This window comes from Oncorhynchus clarkii, chromosome 7 (assembly GCF_045791955.1).
Source record: "Oncorhynchus clarkii lewisi isolate Uvic-CL-2024 chromosome 7, UVic_Ocla_1.0, whole genome shotgun sequence".
NCBI lineage: Eukaryota > Metazoa > Chordata > Actinopteri > Salmoniformes > Salmonidae > Oncorhynchus > Oncorhynchus clarkii.
The window spans coordinates 59651863-59674217 of NC_092153.1; the positions used below are offsets into that span (position 1 = coordinate 59651863).

Consider the following 22355-nt stretch of genomic DNA (forward strand, 5'->3'; position numbering starts at 1 on the left):
CTCAGTCAGAAGATGGGGCTGTGTATTGGTGCAATAGACAAAGCCTTTTGATGACGCTCAGGACAGGCATACTGCTACTGGACACAGGGAAAAAGGAGAACAAGTGGGGATGTTTGTGACACCAGGGACTGGGAGTGTGACAGTAGTGGGAATGTTCCTATGACACCAGGGACTGGGAGTGTGACAGTAGTGGGAATGTTCCTGTGTCACCAGGGACTGGGAGTGTGACAGTAGTGGGAATGTTCCTGTGACACCAGGGACTGGGAGTATGACAGTAGTGGGACAGTGCCTCAGAACTAGCGCAGGTCTAGTAGGTGAGCAGCCTCTAGTAAAGATGAAGTTAAGCATATTGCACATTTAACTGGTTCAACTGGGAATCATTCAGGCTTTTCAGTCATCCCTCTAAAGCAGACAGTTCATAACGCAGTTAGGACTTAGTCACATCGACAGGAGTTGTCACTTGAAAGTGCTAAACAGCACCGGTTTTATACAAGTGCCTCTTTATTCACATCAAAAAAGACAATGCTATGACTAGCTACATGCAGAAAAACATTAAAGGGATACCTCAGGATTTTGTAAATGAGGCCCTTGCTCTACTTCCCCAGAGTAAGTCTACGGGTATCTAAGGTTAGTTAGCATTGGTTCGCAAAACTACCTCTAAATTCCTTCATACCAACCAGACCTAAAATTGGTGTCCACTAGTTCAATCGAACTCCGGGGAAATAGAGCAAATCATTGCCAAAATCTCTAAGTATCCCTTTAAGCATAATGTTTTGGGGCCAATACTTGTTCTAGAATACTGTCAATTCACAATGACCGGCCGTTGTTATAAATGACAAATCGACAAACAAGCAGAAAGTCATATCAAAGCATTATATTCACAAAGCTGAGTGTTGGTGACAACAGCCTTGCTCAACTTGCCAACCGCACAGCAAGCCAATTAGGGACTGAGCCCCCCCCCCCCAAAAAAATACAAAATATATTCTGGTGCGCTCATTAAAGGTAACATAAATTTATTTTCTTTTAACACTTAAAATCATAAAAATCCCAATTCATAGATGAAAATGTTGACCCATTGTCCAAGTATCCACCATGAGTAAAGTCAATCAGTCAGTCTTCTGTCCACTCAGTCCTGGCGAGTCTGTCCCAGTCCTGGTGTTGCCCATGGGCGACAGACAGTGCCCAGTCATTGTGCAGTGTCATGGTTTCCATTACGCATCAGAGCGGAAGCTGTCGTGTCTTCACACCAGCTGCACAGATGCAGCCAGGAGATAACCCTGCAGGTACTGGAGGGCCTCAGCATTCAGGCTGGTGCTCAACATAGAGAGGACCTGCCATTGGGGAGAACAGGAGAGTCACTCATCTGTCAACTACTAAAATGTAAGTATCTATATACACACTACACAAAATAAACAACTATTTGCAGTCTAAGCATGTACCGCTGCACGTATGGGTTCGAATCCGACCCACTGCTCTTTCAGCACTCTCGCATCTACCTTTCACCTTTAAACATACTAAATAGTTACAAAAATATAAAAATAGAATATTCAGTCATTGGCAATCTAGGAGCCAAAATGTTGTACACTAACTGCTTTCCCTGGGGCCGCACACCATCTATGCTGCACTAGAGTACCTTAGGCGCTCTACGGAGTGGCTGGCTCAGTCAGCTGGGGCTTTACTTTTATAAGTAAGCATTGTCCAAGACAAAGGACCATAGGACAGGAGCCCATCTCCTGTATCTATAGCGTGAGGCAGCCTGTTGTATAAGCACACACCTTTGACAGAACACTAATGTGTCGCAGGGCCTCACTCCCAAAACATATCCTTCATTTTTGTAGCATTTGATATGACTTGACTGGGTATCAAACCCCACACCTTCCAATCTCAGAGCAGACACTAACCACAGGTGGTGTTTAACTTCTACACCATTTTGTTTTGAACTCTGCTTAAAACTGAACGTCTGACTCGTATGAAGCGAGTAGAAGATTGGAACGCAAGGTGGATGTACCATCTCTTGTAGCCTTGCTGTATAGATGTTCCTGCTATAAGGAGTGATTTAGCCAAGAGCCCCAATGCCTCTAAACATAGCCCAGTATTCATGCATTTCAATATATAACCTTACCCGTCCAGGACAGGCAGTGGAGAGCTTGTGGAGGGACTGCGCTAACAGGATCTTGGGGTTGCTGACAGCGTCGCCGATGGGGTCGTGCTCCTTCTTCCCAGCAAATGCCAGCTGGGAGAAAGCAGTCTGGTAACTGGCTGTGTCCTCAATGTCAATGAAGTGCTCGTCGTCAGGGATGCTGTCATCCTCTGGCAGCTCAAACAGACCAATCAGGGCCTGGAGCAGGGGGGTCCTAAAGAATAAACAATTTAGCAGACCATTAATTTACTAGAAACACTGAAAAGTGTGATAATACTTCAGGACCGTTTCGCACCAGAGTTTGGTGTACTCGGTGTCCATCATTGCCGGGCACTCAGTGAGGATCTTGGTGATGCCCACGGCACAGATCTTCTTCTCCACTGGGCCAGACACCTTCTGCACCTCTGGAATGACTATCTTCTCCAGCACCATGCCAAACATCCTACAAGAGAGAAGACCCAGTACTGAGAATACCTTTGCGCATGACTATCAGAATAATTACTGACTATGATTAAACTTTCAGGCTTATCCTTTCACATATGACATGGTTGGCCTTTAAAACCAAAATGGAGAACTGACTGGTTTGTGTTCAGCGAGCAGATCTGCACACTTAGCTTTAAGGCTACACTAATGAACATATCAATGATGGAAAACACATCAAACATGTCAGTCTCATTTCATCTGACAAGAAACTTACTTTGGCTGTATGCTGTCAAAGATCTCCTGCAGAGCAATGGCTCCATACTTGACACCATACAGATTGATAAAAACCATGAAACCTATGGAGAAGAGGACCTTTGAAAATGTGCAGCATGGAGGAGAGATCAGAGCCACACTATGTACGTATTGAAACTAGGCTAACATAACAGTGTCTGGTTGTGCGAGCATGACAAAGACCAAGAGGATGTGCGTGCAGTTTCAATTGTACTTCAAAATAAACAATGTCAACATTAGTTTTAAGCTGTACTCACTCTTGATGAACTTGGTCGTTTTGGAGCTCTGCAGTCTCTGGAAGAGGAGAATGAAGATCTGTTTCCTGTACTGAACAATGGACTCCCTGAGAAAGAGAGAGCAAGACAACTCATGATACAGCCACCCTACAAATTACATAACTAAATTAAGGACTTTGTCAGATAGACAGGTGGAGGTGGTCGACTCACGTGGGCATGTGCTCTATGATGCTGTTCATCAGGTAGAAACCTTGGTGGTCATTGGCCTTGGAGGCTATGAGCTTCTGGAAGACTCCTAGCAGACCAGGCTGTACAGGGAGAGCAGTTTAACGGCAGATTATCACAACTAACCAATTGCACACCTCAGTTCAACTAAGACTGGTAGGTTACAGAATATTATGTACAGTAAGAGTCCTATTACCACCAACATGCCCCCAGATGTTACTCACTATTTTGTCAGCAGCAGAGCTGGCTATGGTGGCAGCCCCCTTCTCCAGGTAGGCCTGAAGCAGGCGCACCAGAGGGGGGATGTTGCCAGTGCGTTCCCAAAGCACGGGCTGCAGCAGGTGGGGGAACAGGGCCATGTAGGAGTTAGGGATGGAGCTGGTGTGGATCTCCAGAAGCAGAGACATCACCTGGAACACGTAGGGCACAAACTCTGCAACAGAAGGGGGGAAAGTTGATGTAAGAAGGTCAATGTGTAGTTTGTCAAGCTTGCGTACATGCAGTTCAGAGGATAGCTCCACAAACCCTTCAGAAGGGGTGATGTCAATGCTAATTTTAACCTGGTAGCACCCCACTTCCTGTTGAACGAGGGAGAGCTTGGTTTGTTGTTTTGGAAAGTCAATTGAAAAAGTTGTTACTAGCTAGCTACCTTTTAAGTTAGGATACCGAAATACAGTTGGCATCAGTAGCTGGGACCACTGTGTGTCCAGTGATACTACCTTATCCTGTAACGCTTAGAGAATATCTTATGTCAAGTGTTATTGCAGTGTTGTGGTTGCAGGTTCACCTGGCACATCTAAAGTATTTTCCTTTTGTGGTGTTACTATAGGCCACCAAGTGAAACGCTTGATAGTGTATTTGTACCCATTTCCGGCACCAACAGAGATGGCCACCTCGCTTCGCATTCCTAGGAAACTATGCAGTATTTCGTTTTTTTAAACAGTTCATCTCGTGTTTTTTTCCAATGCCAAATTAAGAGCTTCATCCACACAGTGGCTAATAGCCTCCTAGAAACCTGATCTCCGCTGCTTTTTCTAGATAATCCTCTGTGGAGTGGCATATACGGCGCAGTCTGAAACATTGGCTTCTTGGAAGTCCCCTTTTTAATGGCTCAGGGTGGAAGCTGTCCCCCTGTAAGAGTATTTCTGTCAGTTTCTTTTCTATACAGAGTTGTAAACAGGGTTCCATTTGATTTCTCAATCCACATAGAGGTAATGAACACGTTGAGTGTCACGTTCAATCGTGAATTTGAGATTAAGGTCAATGTCAAAATCTGACAGCTCATTTTCAGTTCCTTCCCATATGCAAAAAATGTCATCAATATATTAATACCACTTCAGGACTTTATAAAAAAAATGGATTTTCATCGTTAACAAAACATTCTTCAAAAAGACCCACATAAAGGTTAGCATAACTCGGAGCGAATGTGGAGCCCGTCGATGTTCCATTTGTTTGGAGGTAGTATTCATCAAACCTAAAATAGTTATGTCAAAACATATTCAGCTCTAAAACTAAGTTTGTTGGTGGATATTCCTTAGTATCTCCGTCGCCCAAATAGTGTGCTAGTGCTGCCAGCCCCCCCACATGGGGAATGCTGGTATACAGACTCGACATCTAATGCTCTAGCATTGAGCCTATTCCTGCAACCACTGGCCTGCCTGGATAGTTGCCTTGTTGTGTTTTAGGTTTGTGTAATTTCGGCAAAATGTACAAGCATGGACGTATGGCACATTTGCAACAAAGATTCAGAGTTTTTTTTTTTTCATATGATGTACCAATTGACTAATGTAAACTGGCTGTCCTCATTATGATTTTACAGACGTGTTTCATTCGTCTTATTATTCGTCTTTCCCTTTGCCTTCAACCCCATTCAATGTGTAGAACGGATGTGGGAAGGGCTAGGTCTACATAAGGGTGCAAATTTTAAGAAATCCACAGAAGCTCTGACGAAGGCCGATATGTAAGCTTATTAAATATCAGTGATACTATCAAAAGCAGTGTGCAGTTTCCTTTTTCCTTCATCTTGTTCAATTGTTGCCATGCACCTGCAAATTAGTTTACTCAGATGTGCGAGTGCGTTTTGAAAGAGATGTGGCAAAAGTGGCTAATAATTCTGACTATACATCTGACTGCAAATTTTGAAATGATGTGACTAAAAGCAGCAAAAATAAACTGTATTATAGCCAAGATCAATGATATAAAGAATGAGAGGGGGGGGGGGGACTTTAAATTATGGGCAGAAAGACAAATTCAACTCCCATCTTTCATTGAATCAGATGGCTTATTCATCACAAAACATTTTGATGTTGACAATTATTTGAAGGATTATTTCATTGGCAAAGTAGACAGACTTAGGCAGGAAATGCCAACAATGAGCCATCATACTCATGCATAATTTTTTATTTATTTAAAGAAAAGCATTGTAAGTTCGAATTTTGTCAATGTAGTGTGGGATAGGTGGTACCGAGGACGGTAGCTGACTACAGCCACTCCTGTCATATTTTGAATCTGAGCCTAGAGGAAAGTGTTTGTCCTCAGGCCTGGAGGGAAGCCAAAATAATTTAGCTAACCAAGAGGGGCAAAGCGGCCTTACCTGGTTCTAAGAGCAGACCTGCCAGCTCTTAGCAAACTGTAGGAAAAAAAATGTAGTTTGACCAAATACAATGCTATTTCTCTGCAAACAAAATAACTGACTTTGAGCATGCTTATAGAGAAGGGCACTCAACATGTACTGCACTGACACAAATGACTGATGATTGGTTGAAAGAAATGGATAGCTGTACGGTTAAATTTCAATGCAGCCTTTGATAATATTGACCATAAAAGGTCGAGAAAAAGTATGCGTTATGGCTTATCAACCACTGCCATATTGTGGATTCAGAGCAATCTATCGAAAGAACTGAGGGTTTTATTTAATTGAAGCTTCTCTTATGTCAAACATGTAAAGTGTGGTGTACCGTAGGGCAGTTCTCTAGACCCTGTACTCTTCCACTTTTACCAATGACCTGCGGCTGGCATTAAAAGAAGGCATGCGTGTCCATGTATTCTGATGAGTCAACCATAGCTATTGAAGTCACTGAAACCCTCAGAGTTGCAGTGTGTTTTCAAATGAGTGGCCAGTAATAAGCTGCTCCTGAACATCTAAAACTAAAAGCATTGTATTTGGTACAAATCATTCCCTAAGTTCTAGACCTCAGCTATATCTGGTAATGAATGGTATGGCTGTTTAACAAAATGTTAAGACAAAATGACTTGGTGTTACCTTAGATTGTAAACTGTCATGGTCAAAACATTTAGATTCAATGGTTGTAAAGTTGGGGAGAGGCATGTCTGTAATAAAGAGACGCTCTGCTTTTTTGACACCACACTCCACAAAGCAAGTCCTGCAGGCTCTAGTTTTATCTTATCTTGATTATTGTCCAGTCATATGGTCAAGTGCTGCAAAGAAAGACTTAATTACCAAACCTGGATTGAAAAAATAAATAAAGCAACACCTCAAGGCACAACGCCTCACCCAAATGTGACCTACATGTGTGAATGTACTGAGATGTGTAACTGATCGATGCACACACACGTTGTTTTTAAATGTACATTTTTAAAAGTTTTTTTTGTTATGTGTCGAACCCCAATAAGACTAGCTATCGCCATTGTCATTGGCTAATGGGGATCCCAATAAATAACAAATCATTTTCCTTCCACTCACTTTCCTAGGCCTGTCCTAAGATGAGCAATCTTATGCTTAACATGGACTGATGTAACCTGCCTTCTAGGGTAAAGCCACATACCCTGTACGTCATTCTGTAGGATCTCAGTGAAGACTGGGAAGAGGGCCTCCTCAAAGCTGCCCACAGTGGTAGGGTTGGCCTTGCAGGTGATCCGGATAGACAGGCACAGGGACTCAAACAGGTAGTGGTTAAAGTGAGGCTTGCTGGGGTTCTGAAAGAAACACATGATACCGGTATATATTGTGTCCAAGTGGCAGCTGTATAAGTCAGCTCATGTGTGTATGCATCTACCGCACAGACAAGGGTGTGACCTACCTTGCTAACGAGGAGGAGCTTGTGAGTGAGCTGGCCAATCAGTGTGGGGATGTAAGGAACAATGGTCTCCTGCAGGAGGGAAAAGCTGCGCATGATGGCTAGAAGAGAATGAAGGAGATGTCAGGGTAGAAAACAAGGATCGAATACTCTAAAATAAAATATAACTAAAAAAAAAAAGTAAAAAAAATTGCCCACAAAAGCTTAAGTAGTAACATGAGGTTGTCCGCAACCTCATGTCACCACAAAAGGATAGTTATCCTAGGATAGATAATAATCATCCTAGCCGCAAAAGGATAGTTAGACATATCATTAAAGCCATTTAAGTTATTAGCAGAGCAGTTAACCCTCAAACTCCCGTACCTTTCATGATATATTCGTTCTCTGATGAGCCAGGCAGAGCCAGGGCTTTGAACAGGTTGTTGAGCAGCTGTTCCGTGAAGGGGGCCATCTCTGTAGGAGTGATACTGAAACACATTGTGTAGTGTTGGATAAGATTAAGATAATCAACTATAGACTTAATGTAGCTGGGTAACTACTCACAGTGTGGAGTTGTTGGGGCCCCTCATGGTAAAGAGTCTCTCCAGGGCGTGGGCAGCGTAGGTGTGCTCCACTGTGCTCTCCGCCTGTAGGTGGGCCACCAGCAGAGGGACAGCCTGCAGCAGCTGCTCTTTGGGCAACTGGAAGACAAGAGGGGACAAAGGAGGACTGGATATTCACAGGCCCCTCAAAGTGTTGATTTCAACCTTTAAGTAGGCTGAACTCATGACAGTGAATTTTAAGAGGAGAAAAAACAAAAACAAACCTGACTCCTGAAGATCATGACGTATTTGATGGCATCAGCCTTCAACACTGGAAACTCATTGACTAGAATAGAACAGAGTAAAAGCATGTTTGATAAGTGCAGATAAAGCAATCCACAGCTGTGATAATGAATTCATGAATCATTTGTTTATCCGTTCAACTTTATATGTACCGTTTTGGGAATTGAGGTCTGTGAGAATGTGGTTCACAAAGAATTCTGTGAGGTTCACCAACTCGTTAGCCTGAGTGATACCATGCTTAAAAAGATACACATTTTACATTACTCAATGTCTACTGCAATCATGTTTATAACCCAGCAATGTTACAAACACAAAACAAATTATAACCATACCTTCGCTGTCTGGGCTTTAGAGGCCAGAGATGTGACCAGGTAGATGGCAGCGTCTTTGTGCTTCCAGTTCACCACTGGGTTCTTGGCATACTCCCCCAGCATGGAGTTCACATAGCCAGAGAAGATGGCTGTGACCGGGCCCTCAAAGAACTTACACAGGCCTCTCACTAAGTCACAGGCAGCCCTGCGCCGAGTGTCTATGTCTGTAGGGCGGAGACAGAACAGAGGGGTCAACAACCGTATGCTTAAACAATACTCCAGCTCATTTTTGGGTTATTACCTGATCCTTCAAGATCTCGTCGGATGTATTCTTCAGAGTTATCCTCAAAGGCCTCCTCATCAGCACCTGGAAACCAAAGAAATATATGCATCAGTACCAGAGACCATTATGCAGATATCTTCCATTAAAGTACAATGGCATGTATTAAATACCAATTCATGCCCAAGACACTATTTCAGTCTCAACTCACTTCTGAACTCCATATTGGGCACAATGACCTTCTCACAGATACTGGTGAGTGTGTTCTGGTCCTCAAACAGATGCTTGTAGTGGGGCCTTTCACACACAGATGCCAGGAACTGAATAGCATTGCTCACAAGCTATATCACAAAACAAAAAGGAGCAAATGTATTAGCAGGCGGTCCACATGATCTATTGATAAGGTACATGAATGTATCATCAGCAGCCTCACCAGGTCGTACTTGACCTCCTGGCCAGCGGAGACCAGCAGGTTCCAGATAGCAGTGACAAAGCGAGGCAGGTAAGGCTGGAACTCTTCATCGTACTTCTGGGCGTAAAGAGCAGCGTTGTCACAGATCTGAGATTTGAGCAGCTCCAGAAGACCTGCCTCCTCTTCATCCTGTTGGGTGAAAAAGACAAGGTTATCAAAGATTGAATCAACTGATGTAGTAACTTGAACATTTTACAAGTGAAAGTCCACTCACATCTGTTTGTAGTAGCTTGTTATCCAAGGTCAACAAGTTATGGAAATTAGACATCCAGGTCTCCATGTTGTCCTCAAAAAACTCAGGAAGGTCCTGTGAAGGCAGTGAAAGTTGGAAGAATGAGATTACTTTTACTCCAGTGAAAAGGACATAAATTCAGCAACATGCAGCATGTCCTTGTGGTCATAAAGCAGATAAGACACACCTGGAAGTTGAGACTGTAGAAGAGTTTTGAAATCAGAGTAAGGGACGAGAAGAGGATCTTCAAAGCGTTGATGTCCGTCGCATGGGTCTGACACAGCTCAATGGTGGCCTGAGAAACAATATACATGAATAACAGACAATGACTTCCCATGTCTGAATAATTTAGGTCCTACAAACTAAAAGCAAGCGATGGGCAGTACCAATTTTATGAACTGTTGTTTTTACTTGAAATATATTTAAATTGTTAGGGTTGATTAACTCTGTAAACAACCTTGAAGAGTTCAGTCAGTGGACTCGCAAACGTGTCCAACACCAGTTTAATCTCCAGCCACAGCTCATTCGACTTAAACTCGTGACGATACCTGAAAAACAGAAGATCAGTGTGAACATCTTTAAAAACTAACCAAAGACATAATTCACTATTACACCTATCATTAGAGGACCACGTTCATGCCCATGGTGATTAACCTCTTGAAAAGTGAGTGTGCGGTCCGGAGCACTCCGTTAATGATGTGGAAGTCTCCACTCTGGAAGCGGGTCACCATCTCTGTCAAGAGGTCCGGCCACTTCATAGGGAAGTCCTCTCTGCCGATGATGCTGATGGCATCACTCAACTGTAGAAGAACAGTAAACACTAGAGTAAAACTAATACATATGGAAATGGCCCTTTTTATTGCGTAAAAGGATTATCCTAAAGGATTGTGAACTCATGTAGATGGATTCCAAGAACCTCTGATTAAAGTAATTCAAACCAGCATTAGCTCACTGACTTTATGTACAATAAATAGGCAGTTAACAGGTCTTGCCTCTTGTGCAGACATACCTGTTTCTGAATCTGTTCAGGGCTGCTCAACATCAAATGTACAATGTTGGCCTTGATAGTGGTTCGGTCAGGATCTGAGATTTTGTTTGGTTCATCTTCAATCTGAAAGCAATATGAGGATAAAAAGTAAGACTTGTCATGCCAACGTTGGGCCAACAATACTTGCACAACTCATAACACCTCGATTTGTGCCAATATTCAGGCAACCACTAACTTACTATGCGCCAGTTTCTCTTGATGTAGTTTTTAAAGGTGACAGCTGCACACACCCGGATCACGTTGTCTTGAGATTTCTCCAATAATGTAAGCAGCAATATTGGGTAGTTCTGGTTCCCTTCAACTGACTCAAGAAACTTTTCAGCTGGAAGAAATTAGGGAAATAAGAACATTCCAGTCAAGCAATGGGAAATTGTACATAATGCCCAAAGTATGCATGTTCATACCATGACTGATCAGTGCATGGGTGTTTTAAATGAACATGCATTCTACTCTGAGCTCCCATACCTGGACGTCTGACTGATTGATCCGGGTCCAGAGTTTTGCGCATAAATTCTGTGAGTGTCTGAAGGTTTCCATCATTCAGCTCCATGGTGCCCTAGAAAGAAAGTCAGTCATTACATTAGTGATGGTCTCAACTAAATGACTATTAGCTGATAAGATACAACTTTTTATTTAATCACATTCACAGGGTCGCAGATTTAGTTGCAGTGTACAGGGAAATACTTAACTGCCGAGCTCCAACAGTGCAGGTGTGAATGAGTGTCTTAACTACAAGTTAGACAAACAAAACGATAGAGGTGCTTATTGTCATTCAGTCATCCAGCTACCCACTTTCTAATCATGCGCAGTAACTTCACACCTACCCACTAATATTTCACGGCGTGACGACGACATCTGAAGGCATAGATAGTTGTATTGAGCCAATCAATTGGACTAAGTCAAGCAAGCTAGCCTTGCATCATCTTTGTGCTCCAATGGAATTCGTTATTTTCCAGAGGTCATAAACTTTATCCAATCACAGTACATTTGGGGCGGGACTTGGAGGCTGCAGTTACTCACTAGCTAGCAATGTTAGCACTGTACTCTGGCATGGTGCTCATTCAACAATACTTACGTTTCACTAGTTTAGAACTGTAGGATAAAAATATCCAACACTAGTTTCAAGAATATAAACGTAGCTACCGAATGACTGAGCATGTTAGCTATTTTGGTAGCTAGCTAAGTTACTTAGCTAACTAATAGCAGGCTAAACTAGCCATGGCTGTCTGGTAGGCCAGCAGTACTAGCAAAAATAGCCTAAATGACAGCCATGCCATGGCTAACTTAGAACGTCTTCTTGCGCGCTAGCATCTGATGCGCGTGTTACATTTGGGCGAATAACGTTAGCTAGTTCTGAAATAATTTCCTGTAAAAAAACTGCCTATTCTGTAGTGTCCTCGCAAAGCAGTGGCACTAACCTCTAATGCGTGGTATAGTACTATCTGTGAATTAATATTCTGCAAGTAACTAGCAAGCCATTTACCTAGCTTGCTAATGCTAGTTACTTAACTTCTTACCAAGCTAAATTATCCACGATGGGAAAATTAGAAATGGCTACGGCAGTTTTATATCTCTACATATTAGCCAACAATGTACATGCATATGTGTAATTTGATAGTGCGATGAGATTACAAAGAGCTCTCATACCTTCTCTTGCTTTTTGTTGTCTCAGCCGGCGTCTGTGCTGTTATTCGCTGCTGCCGGACGAAATGGCTTTCAAAAATCTCAAACCACTGGGCGGTCTGTGCACTGGGCGTGCGCAAACAAGTTTGGAAAACCACGCTGGACAAGCCCCTGCGCACTTGAAAAGAAGGGATGGGCATGGGCGAGTGTTTGGACGAGATTGTATATACAATATGGACTAATGAATTGATCACAATTATTGATTGATCAAGTATGTTCTCCTAGTCATTGGGATTGTTCATCTACTGCCTGATCTACAAATCACCTTCCATCATAAATAACTAGCCTACTCATCATTTGTAGATCAGTCGGCCAGTGACAATTGACCAAAGATACATTACGGTTTTGATCCTCATAGTCAGGTCATGGAAGACTGCAAGGCTGCATTTAGACAGGCAGCTGAATTGAGATCTTCTCTCACTGATTGGTATTTTGGCCAGTCACATCAGATCTTTTCAGCATTGATCTGATTGGTTCAAAGACCAATTAGAGAAAAAATATCAGAATTGGTTAAACCAGCCTAATAGAACAACTTAAAGAAAAAACAATGTATGTTGGTTCCCCTTCTCTTTCCTTGTCTGGTGCAGAGTCACCAGACTCAGTGGGTTCCCACTGCCCACTAGAATGTTCCATATTGCAGTACACAGACACTAAATTAGCAGTCAAGAACAAGTCCCTTCTCTGCATTTTTTATGAAAACGTTTATCCATCACAGAAACATTAAATACAATAATGCACTTGTTAGAACAATTAAAATGCAAAAACAAAACAGCTTGAACAGAGTAAACAAGCTAATTTAACCATTCTACAAACGAATGCCCACATTAACGTAACATAACAAAACAACATTTACACATTTTCAAATGAGCCTAAACCCATTTCCTGTCTGACAGTGTTTCGAGCAGTGGCTCAGATGTCCTACTGGTTGTTCGTCTGGCGGATGTTCAGTGTGTCACGCAGCATCAGGTCTTGCAGACGCCACAGTGAGTCTGCCATTGTGGAATGGGCGCCCTTGTTCTTCAGCCAATGGGATGGCAGCCGGCTCTCCTGCTCCTTGGTCAGTCGCACATCTTTCACTGCTGAAACATTCCCACATACACAACACATACATACACAAGGTTATTAGGAAATAGTACATTTATTTTTATTTAACTAGGCAAGTCAGTTAAGAACAAATACTTATTTACAATGATGGCCTACCAAAAGGCCTACGGGGACAGGGGCCTGGGATTAATAAATACAATATAGGACAAAACACAAATCACAACAAGAGAGACAACACTACATAAAGAGAAACCCAAGACAACATCATAAGGCAGCATCACATGACAACACAGCATGGTAGAAACACAACATGGTACAAATATTATTGGGCAGTCTACAGCACAAAGGTCAAGAAGGTAGAGACAACAATACATTATACAAAGCAGCCACAACTCAGTAAGCGTGTCCATGATTGAGTCTTTGAATGAAGAGATTGAGATAAAACTGTCCAGTTTGAGTGCTTGTTGCAGCTCGTTCCAGTCGCTAGCTGCAGCGAACTGAAAAGAGGAGCGACCCAGGGATGTGTGTGCTTTGGGGACCTTTAACAGAATGTGACTGGCAGAAGCACCCGTGTTGACACTGGCAGTGAAGGTATTAACATAAACAGTCAGAGTGCACCAGGACACAGCTGTCCAATAGGGTCTGGCTGCAACAGACACCTTAAGCCACAGACGCTGTGAGACATACGAGCTAAGACAGGATGTTGAATGGTGCCAGAGAGGATTGTGGGTAACCACAACCAACAGCACAGGTGGTGAAAATACATGAAGAATTATAAAATAGATACTAGTTAGCTAGTGTGTACTACCTAGCTAGTGTGTAATAGCTAGCTGCAAAAGCAAGTGGTTAACATAACACTGTGGACCAGAGCTAGTGCACTGACTGGTACACTACACGACCAAAAGTAATTGGACACTTCATTCCAAAATCATGGGCATTAATATAGAGTTGGTTTTCCCTTTGCTGCTATAACAGCCCCCACTCTTCTGGGAAGGCTATCCACTAAATGTTGGAACATTGCTGCGGGGACTTGCTTCCATTCAGCCACAAGAGCAATAGTGAGGTTGGGCACTGATATTGGACGATTAGGTCTGGCTCGCAGTCGGCGTTCCAAGTCATCCCAAAGGTGTTGGATGGGGTTGAGGTCAGGAATCTGTGCAGGCCAGTCAAGTTCTGCCACACAGATCTCGACAAACCATTTCTGTATGGACCTCACTTTGAACACGTGGGCACGGTCATGCTGATACAGGAAAGCGCCTTCCCTAAACTGTTCCCATAAAGTTGGAAACACAGAATCGTCTAGAATGTCATTGTATGCTGTCGTGTTAATATTTCCCTTCACTGGAACTAAGGGGCCTAGCCAGAACCATGAAAAAACATTATTCCTCCTCCACCAAACATTACAGTTGACACAATGCATTCAGGCAGTTAGCGTTCTCCTGGCATCCATCTGCCAGATGGTGAGGCGTGATTCATCACTCCAGAGAATGCGTTTCCACTGCTCCAGAGTCCAATGGCGGCGAGCTTTACACCACTCCTGCCAACGCTTGGCATTGCGCATGGTGATCTTAGGCTGCAGTCCCGTTCTGTGAGCTTGTATGGCCTACCACTTCACGGCTGAGCCGATGTTGCTCCTAGATGTTTCCACTTCACAATAACAGCACTTACAGTTGACCGGGGCAGCTTTAGCAGGGCAGAAATGTGATGAACTGACTTGTTGGAAAGGTGGCATCCTATGACGGTGCCACGTTGAAAGTCACTGAGCTCTTCAGTAAGGCCATTCCACTGCCAATGATTGTCTATGACAATGGCATGGCTGTGTGCTCGATTTATCCACCTGTCAACAACAGGTGTGGCCGAAATAGCCGAATCCACTAATTTGAAGGGATGTCCACATACACGATACAGTTGTGGCCAAAAGTTTTGGGAATGACACAAATATTAATTTTCAAAGTCTGCTGCCTCAGTGTCTTTAGATATTTTTGTCAGATGTTACTATGGAATACTGAAGTATAATTGCAAGCATTTCATAAGTGTCAAAGGCTTTTATTGACAATTACATGAAGTTGATGCAAAGAGTCAATATTTGCAGTGTTGACCCTTCTTTTTCAAGACCTCTGCAATCCACCCTGGCATGCTGTCAATTAACTTTTGGGCTACATCCTGACTGATGGCAGCCCATTCTTGCATAATCAATTCTTGGAGTTTGTCAGAATTTGTGAGTTTTTGTTTGTCCACCCGCCACTTGAGGATTGACCACAAGTTTTCAATGGGATTAAAGGTCTGGGGAGTTTCCTGGCCATGGACCCAAAATATCAATGTTTTGTTCCCCGAGCCACTTAGTTATCACTTTTGCCCTATGGTAAGGTTCTCCATCATACTGGAAAAGGCATTGTTCGTCACCAAACTGTTCCTGGATGGTTGGGAGAAGTTGCTCTCGGAGGATGTGTTGGTACCATTCTTTATTCATGGCTGTGTTTTGGCAAAATTGGGAGTGAGCCCACTCCCTTGGCTGAGAAGCAACCCCACACATGAATGGTCTCAGGATGCTTTACTGTTGGCATGACACAGGACTGATGGTAGCGCTCACCTTGTCTTCTCCGGACAAGCTTTTTTCCGGATGCCCCAAACAATCGGAAAGGGGATTCATAAGAGAAAATTACTTTACCCCAGTCCTCAGCAGTCCAATCCCTGTACCTTTTGCAGAATATCAGTCTGTCCCTGATGTTTTTCCTGGAGAGAAGTGGCTTCTTTTCTGCCTTTCTTGACACCAGGCCATCCTCCAAAAGTCTTTGCCTCGCTGTGCGTGCAGATGCACTCACACCTGCCTGCTGCCATTCCTGAGCATGCTCTGTACTGGTGGTGCCCCGATCCCGCAGCTGAATCAACTTTAGGAGACGGTCCTGGCGCTTGCTGGAATTTCTTGGGCGCTTTGAAGCCTTCTTCACAACAATTGAACCGCTCTCCTTGAAGTTCTTGATGATCCGATAAATGGTTGATTTAGGTGCAATCTTACTGGCAGCAATATCCTTGCCTGTGAAGCCCTTTTTGTGCAAAGCAATGATGATGGCACGTGTTTGCTTGCAGGTAACCATGATTGACATAGGAAGAACAAGGATTCCAAGCATCACCCTCCTTTTGAAGCTTCCAGTTTTGTTATTCGAACCTAATCAGCATGACAGAGTGATCTCCAGCCTTGTCCTCGTCAACACTCACACCTGTGTTAACGAGAGAATCACTGACATGATGTCAGCTGGTCCTTTTGTGGCAGGGCTGAAATGCAGTGGAAATGTTTTTGGGGGATTCAGTTCATTTGCATGGCAAAGAGGAACTTTGCAATTAATTGCAATTCATCTGATCACTCTTCATAACATTCTGAAGTATATGCAAATTGCCATCATACAAACTGAGGCAGCAGACTTTGTGAAAATTAATATTTGTGTCATTCTCAAACCTTTTGGCCACGACTGTATATACAAAAGTATGTGCGTAGCACAATGACGCCCTGGAACAAAGCTACTGGCTCACGCTATACACAAGACCAAAAAACGTCTACATGTTGTGAACGCACATACCATTTGAGAAGCAAAAATACCATCTGAGACGCATGAGCTTCACAGACCATGCAGCATCAGCACGCACAATCTGCAGCTGGATGCTTCTCCAGCTGGCCATCTTGGATTGTGTTGTCAAATACTGACTTTACTACTGCCCATTTAATATAGAAAAAGACCAATATACACAAGACAAAATATAGAGAAAGACCAATCAGCAACAATCTACATTGAATGTTCAGGTACTTCAGAGAACTGTGTTTCCATAAACATTGTATTTCCAGTGTTACAATATAATTTAGCAATGCCCTGTTGAGGAATCCCTCAGCGACTGAGCATCAGGCTGTGTGAACGGCTGTTGACTGGTTAGTCACTACAGGACCTCAGCTTATGTTACAGGTAGCCCCTCTATTGAGTTAGAGTGGCAGACAGAAAGCAAAATAAATGATTGAATGTCAGACCATTTCCACAACAAAATGCAAAAATAATGCAGCATCACTACTACAGGGTTTGTACAAACAGTGGTAAGTGAAATTTAAGGACTTTCTAGTACTTTCTCAAGCACTAATATTTATTTTCAAGGACCATCAATTTGTACTATTTCCTATTATGCAATGTTTCTAGTCACCAACAGATGGCAGTTTATTGCCACAACCTCATAAAAATAAACATACTATTTATTCATCACTACCTTAACAGTTCTACTCAATAATATGTGTTTTACTACATAAGAGTGGTAAGTCAGTACGGATGATGTTGACTTATTTCCATATATGTATATATATATATATATATATATAAAACATTTTTTAACCTTTATTTAACTAGTCAAGTCAGTTCTGCGTCTAGCTGCTCAACACTCTCATACTCGTTGTTCTTCATTTTGTTCCTGTGTGTGGGGAATTAAGGGTTCTCGTATTTGGGAAGAGATGGGATAGAAATACACTGTACAGCTCATGCCATGTTGCGCCACAGAAAAACATACAGCAGCTGATTTAGGAAAATGATTAGGCCTGAATAAAACTTGACAGAGACTATTAAATGGACCATCTTGGAGCACAGATGACATAAATCACACTTGCATGAATTTGTTTCAAATAACCCTTTTTTGTGGAACAACTTTTCAAATCTGCCATTTATTGAGCAGAGATACTGTCCTTCCACTGTTTGGCCTACCTAATCTGTTGCAGGGAGATGGGCTGGCTGATCTGCTGGTAGTAGTCTGGGTAGTCATTCCTGGAGGGCAGCTGGAGGAAAGGCTCGGCGATAAGCTGTCCCTGGCTGTTCCTTCCGCCCCGCACAGCCTCGTACAGCTGGAAGATGGGGGTACTCATGTCCATGCTGTGGTGGATGCTCTCTGCCTCCGACTCCCCCTCGTCATAGTGGACAGACCCTGGGAAATGAGAGACAATCGAATCAGACAGATGAAGTCCGAAGTCTTCTGACAAACCCTCATATATTAGTATACTTAGCACTGCAATGTCCCTTCTGTTCTTATATGTTCCTTATTTTTTACCAGGTTGATAATGCAGAGCCAAAACAGCTAACAGACCAATGAGACGTACCAGCCAGAATGCCATCGTCATCACTCTCATACTGAAGAACCATGGTAATAGCTGGTCTCCCCTGGGTTGACCTTCTGTTCCTGACACACACACACACGTTTAATTCATGGAAAATCCTTGTAAATATTGCATGTTGTTTGCTCTTAAATGATACTTTCTGTTCTGTTTATGGTACAGCTTACTTGATGTGAATGCTGGATTTGATGGGCTCAGCATGCTCAATTTCTGTCTTTCTCTGTGAAAAAAATATTTCTGATGGTGTTGGCATCCTTAAATAAATAAGAAAGAAAGCATTATAACAAACAAAACTGATATCATAATTCTGACTTAATTATTAGTTGTAGTACAGCATACCGTAAAAACCTGTGACCCAGGCCCATTGTACGTTTTGGCATTCTTGGCCAGGAGATCTATGTCTTTTGCCATGGCGCTAACACTTCTGTAGAGGCTCTTCTGAGAAGAAAATGAGCAGTGATTTATTGTATGCATACCACTTACAGTATATTCAGTCAGATGGTTGGGTAGCATACCTGTATCTTCTGGGAAATGATTTTCAGATCTATTGGGTCCTTTACTATGGCATAATAGTCTGTGTATTGCACATAATTTCTATTTAGCCCAAAATAGAAAAACAATGTAACTGGGAATCAAAATGGCATGCCCATACTCTAATATTTCATAATAATGCCTTGTGATCTGGAGGGCGGACTTTTGAATCCCCCGCCGAATTTGAGAATACTGTAGTACCATTTCATATGCTACTACCAAATGTTTTGTCCCTACTGATATCCAAGAACTAGCTGGAGCCTCTTATGAAAATGTTTATGAAGTCAGTAAAACAATGTAAGCAACGGCAACTAATCTCTTGTATGTACTGGTCCAATAATGTCCACTTCACTTTCATGCACACATCACGGGTGGCAGCTGTAATCCGCCAATCGCATCCCCTTCCAGCCATCACTCACCTGCTTCTCTCCCTCCTCATCTATTCCTCCATAAGGGATGAGCAGGGAGGCCGAACCTGAGCAGTCTTCGGTTACATTTTGTACATTTGATACATTGGAGCAGAGCAAAGTTGATACATTGTTTAATTTCCTCCTTGGTATAAGAGCACAGGGCAGTCTGAGTAGGCTTTGCAAGTTCGCTGTCACGCATCAATGCCAGAGAGGAGAAACAGAGTCGCAACAGGTATGCTTGCAGCTTTACAGCAAAGAAAACGTCTTGTCTCTAGCTCAAACGGTTAAACAAATAGGACTTATATCAGCAAAGCTGCCTTTTTTTCTTCCTGCACGATTTCGCACACATTTGACATTTCACAAACCATGTCGAGGGCCGTTTTAAACTAATTTGATAACAAACCACGTCGCTCAGTCACGTTAAAAACTAGCCAACAACCTGGTAACTTGACAGTAGGTATTGGCTAATTTGATTGGCACAGGAAGAAAGGAAAAGGGTCTGCTACTCATGAGATGTGCTTTAAAAGGTAGGATTCATATAGGCCTAATGTAAGCCTAAACTATTAAAAATCAATATTTTTCTGTTGCTCCTTACATTCTGTTTGGTGCCTAACGTTTTTAAAGTTTGGAGCAGTGTGTATGTGGGAGAGAGAGTGGTGTGTGTGTGTGTAACAGTATAGCTTCTGTCCCTCTCCTCACCCCTACCTGGGCTCGAACCAGGGACCCTCTGCACACGTCAACAACTGAAGCATCGTTACCCATCGCGCCAACAACACGAAGCACCCTTACCCATCGCGCCACAAAAGCCGCAGAACAAGGGGAACAAATACTTCAAGGTCTCAGAGCGAGTGACGTCACCAATTGAAACGCTATTAGCGCGTACCACCGCTAACCATTTCACATCGGTTATATGTGTTTATGAGACAAAGGGAGACAGAGAGTGTGTGTGAGGGAAGAAGGGAGGTGGAGTGTGTGTCTTAACTGAAGAGTAAAGAATGTTTCACGCAGTTTCCCCGACTGCCACAATGACATGCAGATCATTATGCATGTATATTCCTTCCCCCCATTGCTCCAGCCAAATCACAGGTAGGCCTTTGCAAATATGAGCAAAGTAGACATTCTATTCAGTATTCTATTATACAGTGAACGGTGTGAAGTTAAATTGAATGTGTTGTATTGAGGAGAAGTATGAATATCAGTGACAAGTATTTTGTGAAGTACATGAGCATAACATTTAGAAAACGGGAACAGGCGTCGGTGGGACAGGGCGAACAGGATGCTAGAATTTTTCTTAATTTTCTCTCGCAATGCTACTCAGTATCGTGATACTTGGCCTGGTATCATATCGTTAGTAAAATGTTGGTATCGTGACTAGTCTATTGTACTTCAAACAATGTGTATGCAGGTTGCTTAGGATTCAAATCTTCTCAAACAGCCCAATTCATACTCTTCAGAGGAATAATAGATATTGGCTTAGATAGGATGGTAGGGAGATTTAACATTGTGCTTCAACCAATGCCATACCATAGGATTGGAGAGAATGGTTATCTTACCACTGGTAGTTTCTGGAACAGATCACTGACTAAATGCCCCGAGGGCTCTGAGAATTTCACCACCACATCCAACAGCTGCTCAAGGACCTCCTTCAGGCAACTGGGTGCATTCTATCATTCAAAGACACACACAGTACAATTCAACAGTAAACAGATTTATTAGCCATGTTGTGCTATGTTTTGAGGCGGTTTACATGTAATGCATGTGTGACAGGGCAGTCAACATGTAATAAATGCTTTTTTTTCGGAAGTGCTGGTGTTACCTCATCCGACTCTCCAGGATTATCTTGTGCATCGTCCCCGTCCTCATCATCGTCATCATAATCCCCCCCGCTGGACAAACTCATTATTGGTGCGCAGGTAGAGGTCCCACAGCTTATAGGCTGCTCTGCACTCTGGAGAGTCTGGCAACACACTCCCTTTAATTTGGTCAATTCCAGGTTTAAGCCATAGACAGGGCATTTATTAGGAAAACTCCTTCATACAACATTACATTACTTCTCTCCCCTAAAGAGTCCAGTAAGTGAATGTGTTTGTTATTACAGGCAGGGATATATTACCTTGTAGTATGCCTTTGCATTGTTGAATAAGAGCTGAAAGTCAGACGTTATCTGGTCCACATCATCGTACTCCTCCATCTTCAGCTTCTGCTGGATCTTCATCATGTCAATGGGATGTGTAACAATGTGGCAGTAATCCGGTTGATTCCTTCAAGGAAAACACAATAGATAAGTGAATTTAATGAGGCTTATGTTCTTAGTAATGGAGATTTCTTTGGTAACCATTCTATATTAACCATCCTCTGTCCCATCTCTTGGGTGCTCTTATGAACAGCTCACATAACATCCTTGCTTGGTCATCCTTATAAACTATGATAGTGTTGTACAGTTCATGGCATACTGCAATCTGGAGGCAAAACAATACAGGCAACCATGTTTATGAACACGTATTCAAAAACTACACAACGGTTTGACTTGTGCCTGCTGATTTAGAGTCAAAATTCAATAATTCAATTTGGGTTAAGACATGATCCGAAGGCATAAGCACAGAAGTTGAGTACTATATTTGTATTGGAAAGCAATGTTTCTACACAAAAAAAAAGCTGAACTTACTGGATCAACAGTGGGAATGTTAGAGGTTCTTCTCCTTTTCCGACCTACTGAAGATGCTGAGGATGACGGCTGTCCATCCTCAAAGTCCCTCCCACTGACACTACTAGAGGGGAACGTAGCCCTTCTCCTTTTTGAGCCCATGATGAGTCCAATACCTGGAAAGAAGAAAAAGGCAACAGCATATGAAGTCAATTTAGCTACAAAGTTACAAATATTGTGAGATATTGTATTAACATTCTCATCAAACAGGCTCTAATCATGCTTCGATGCCATTACCTAGAATAGCATGAAGGCCCTGTTCAGTGATCAATTGTAATTACTCCTCACTTGACGACTCTTCACTGTCTGAGATGAGGAGAGCAGTTGGGT

At 42.7% G+C, this 22355-nt stretch overlaps 1 protein-coding gene and 1 pseudogene across 2 annotated transcripts; both read right to left on the reverse strand.

Moving 5' to 3' along the window:
* Positions 1-445: 445 nt before the first annotated feature.
* On the reverse strand, positions 446-12263 carry LOC139413568 (exportin-2-like). 2 transcript variants are annotated; one of them, XM_071161076.1, is made up of 26 exons: positions 12167-12211; positions 11209-11248; positions 10985-11075; positions 10699-10841; positions 10481-10582; positions 10126-10271; positions 9929-10019; positions 9659-9766; positions 9454-9546; positions 9201-9368; positions 8979-9108; positions 8789-8854; positions 8509-8711; positions 8329-8413; positions 8158-8219; positions 7896-8032; positions 7716-7819; positions 7356-7453; positions 7101-7251; positions 3540-3748; positions 3301-3398; positions 3112-3197; positions 2838-2919; positions 2436-2582; positions 2123-2354; positions 446-1331 (listed from the first exon to the last, which is right to left on the reverse strand). In XM_071161076.1, the coding sequence occupies exons 3-26, from the start codon at positions 11067-11069 to the stop codon at positions 1242-1244; spliced, it is 2916 nt and encodes a 971-aa protein (XP_071017177.1). In that variant the 5' UTR covers positions 11070-11075; positions 11209-11248; positions 12167-12211; the 3' UTR covers positions 446-1241. The 2 variants fall into 2 exon arrangements, with proteins under 2 accessions (XP_071017177.1, XP_071017176.1); XM_071161075.1 differs by lacking the exon at positions 11209-11248 and having other exon boundaries at positions 12167-12263.
* A 5365-nt stretch (positions 12264-17628) lies between these two features.
* Positions 17629-22127, reverse strand: LOC139412638 (protein polybromo-1-like; annotated as a pseudogene).
* Positions 22128-22355: the final 228 nt, after the last annotated feature.

What these genes read in the sequence shown, in the direction of transcription:
- LOC139413568 (XM_071161075.1), bottom strand. Translation starts at nt 11,069, where the DNA reads ATGGAGCTGAATGATGGAAACCTTCAGACACTCACAGAATTTATGCGC. An exon ending in TCAATCAGTCAGACGTCCAG is followed by an intron (nt 10,842 to 10,984) that starts GTATGGGAGCTC and finishes AATTTCTTCCAG; the next exon opens with CTGAAAAGTTTCTTGAGTCA. An exon ending in ACAAGCTACTACAAACAGAT is followed by an intron (nt 9,369 to 9,453) that starts GTGAGTGGACTT and finishes TTCACCCAACAG; the next exon opens with GATGAAGAGGAGGCAGGTCT.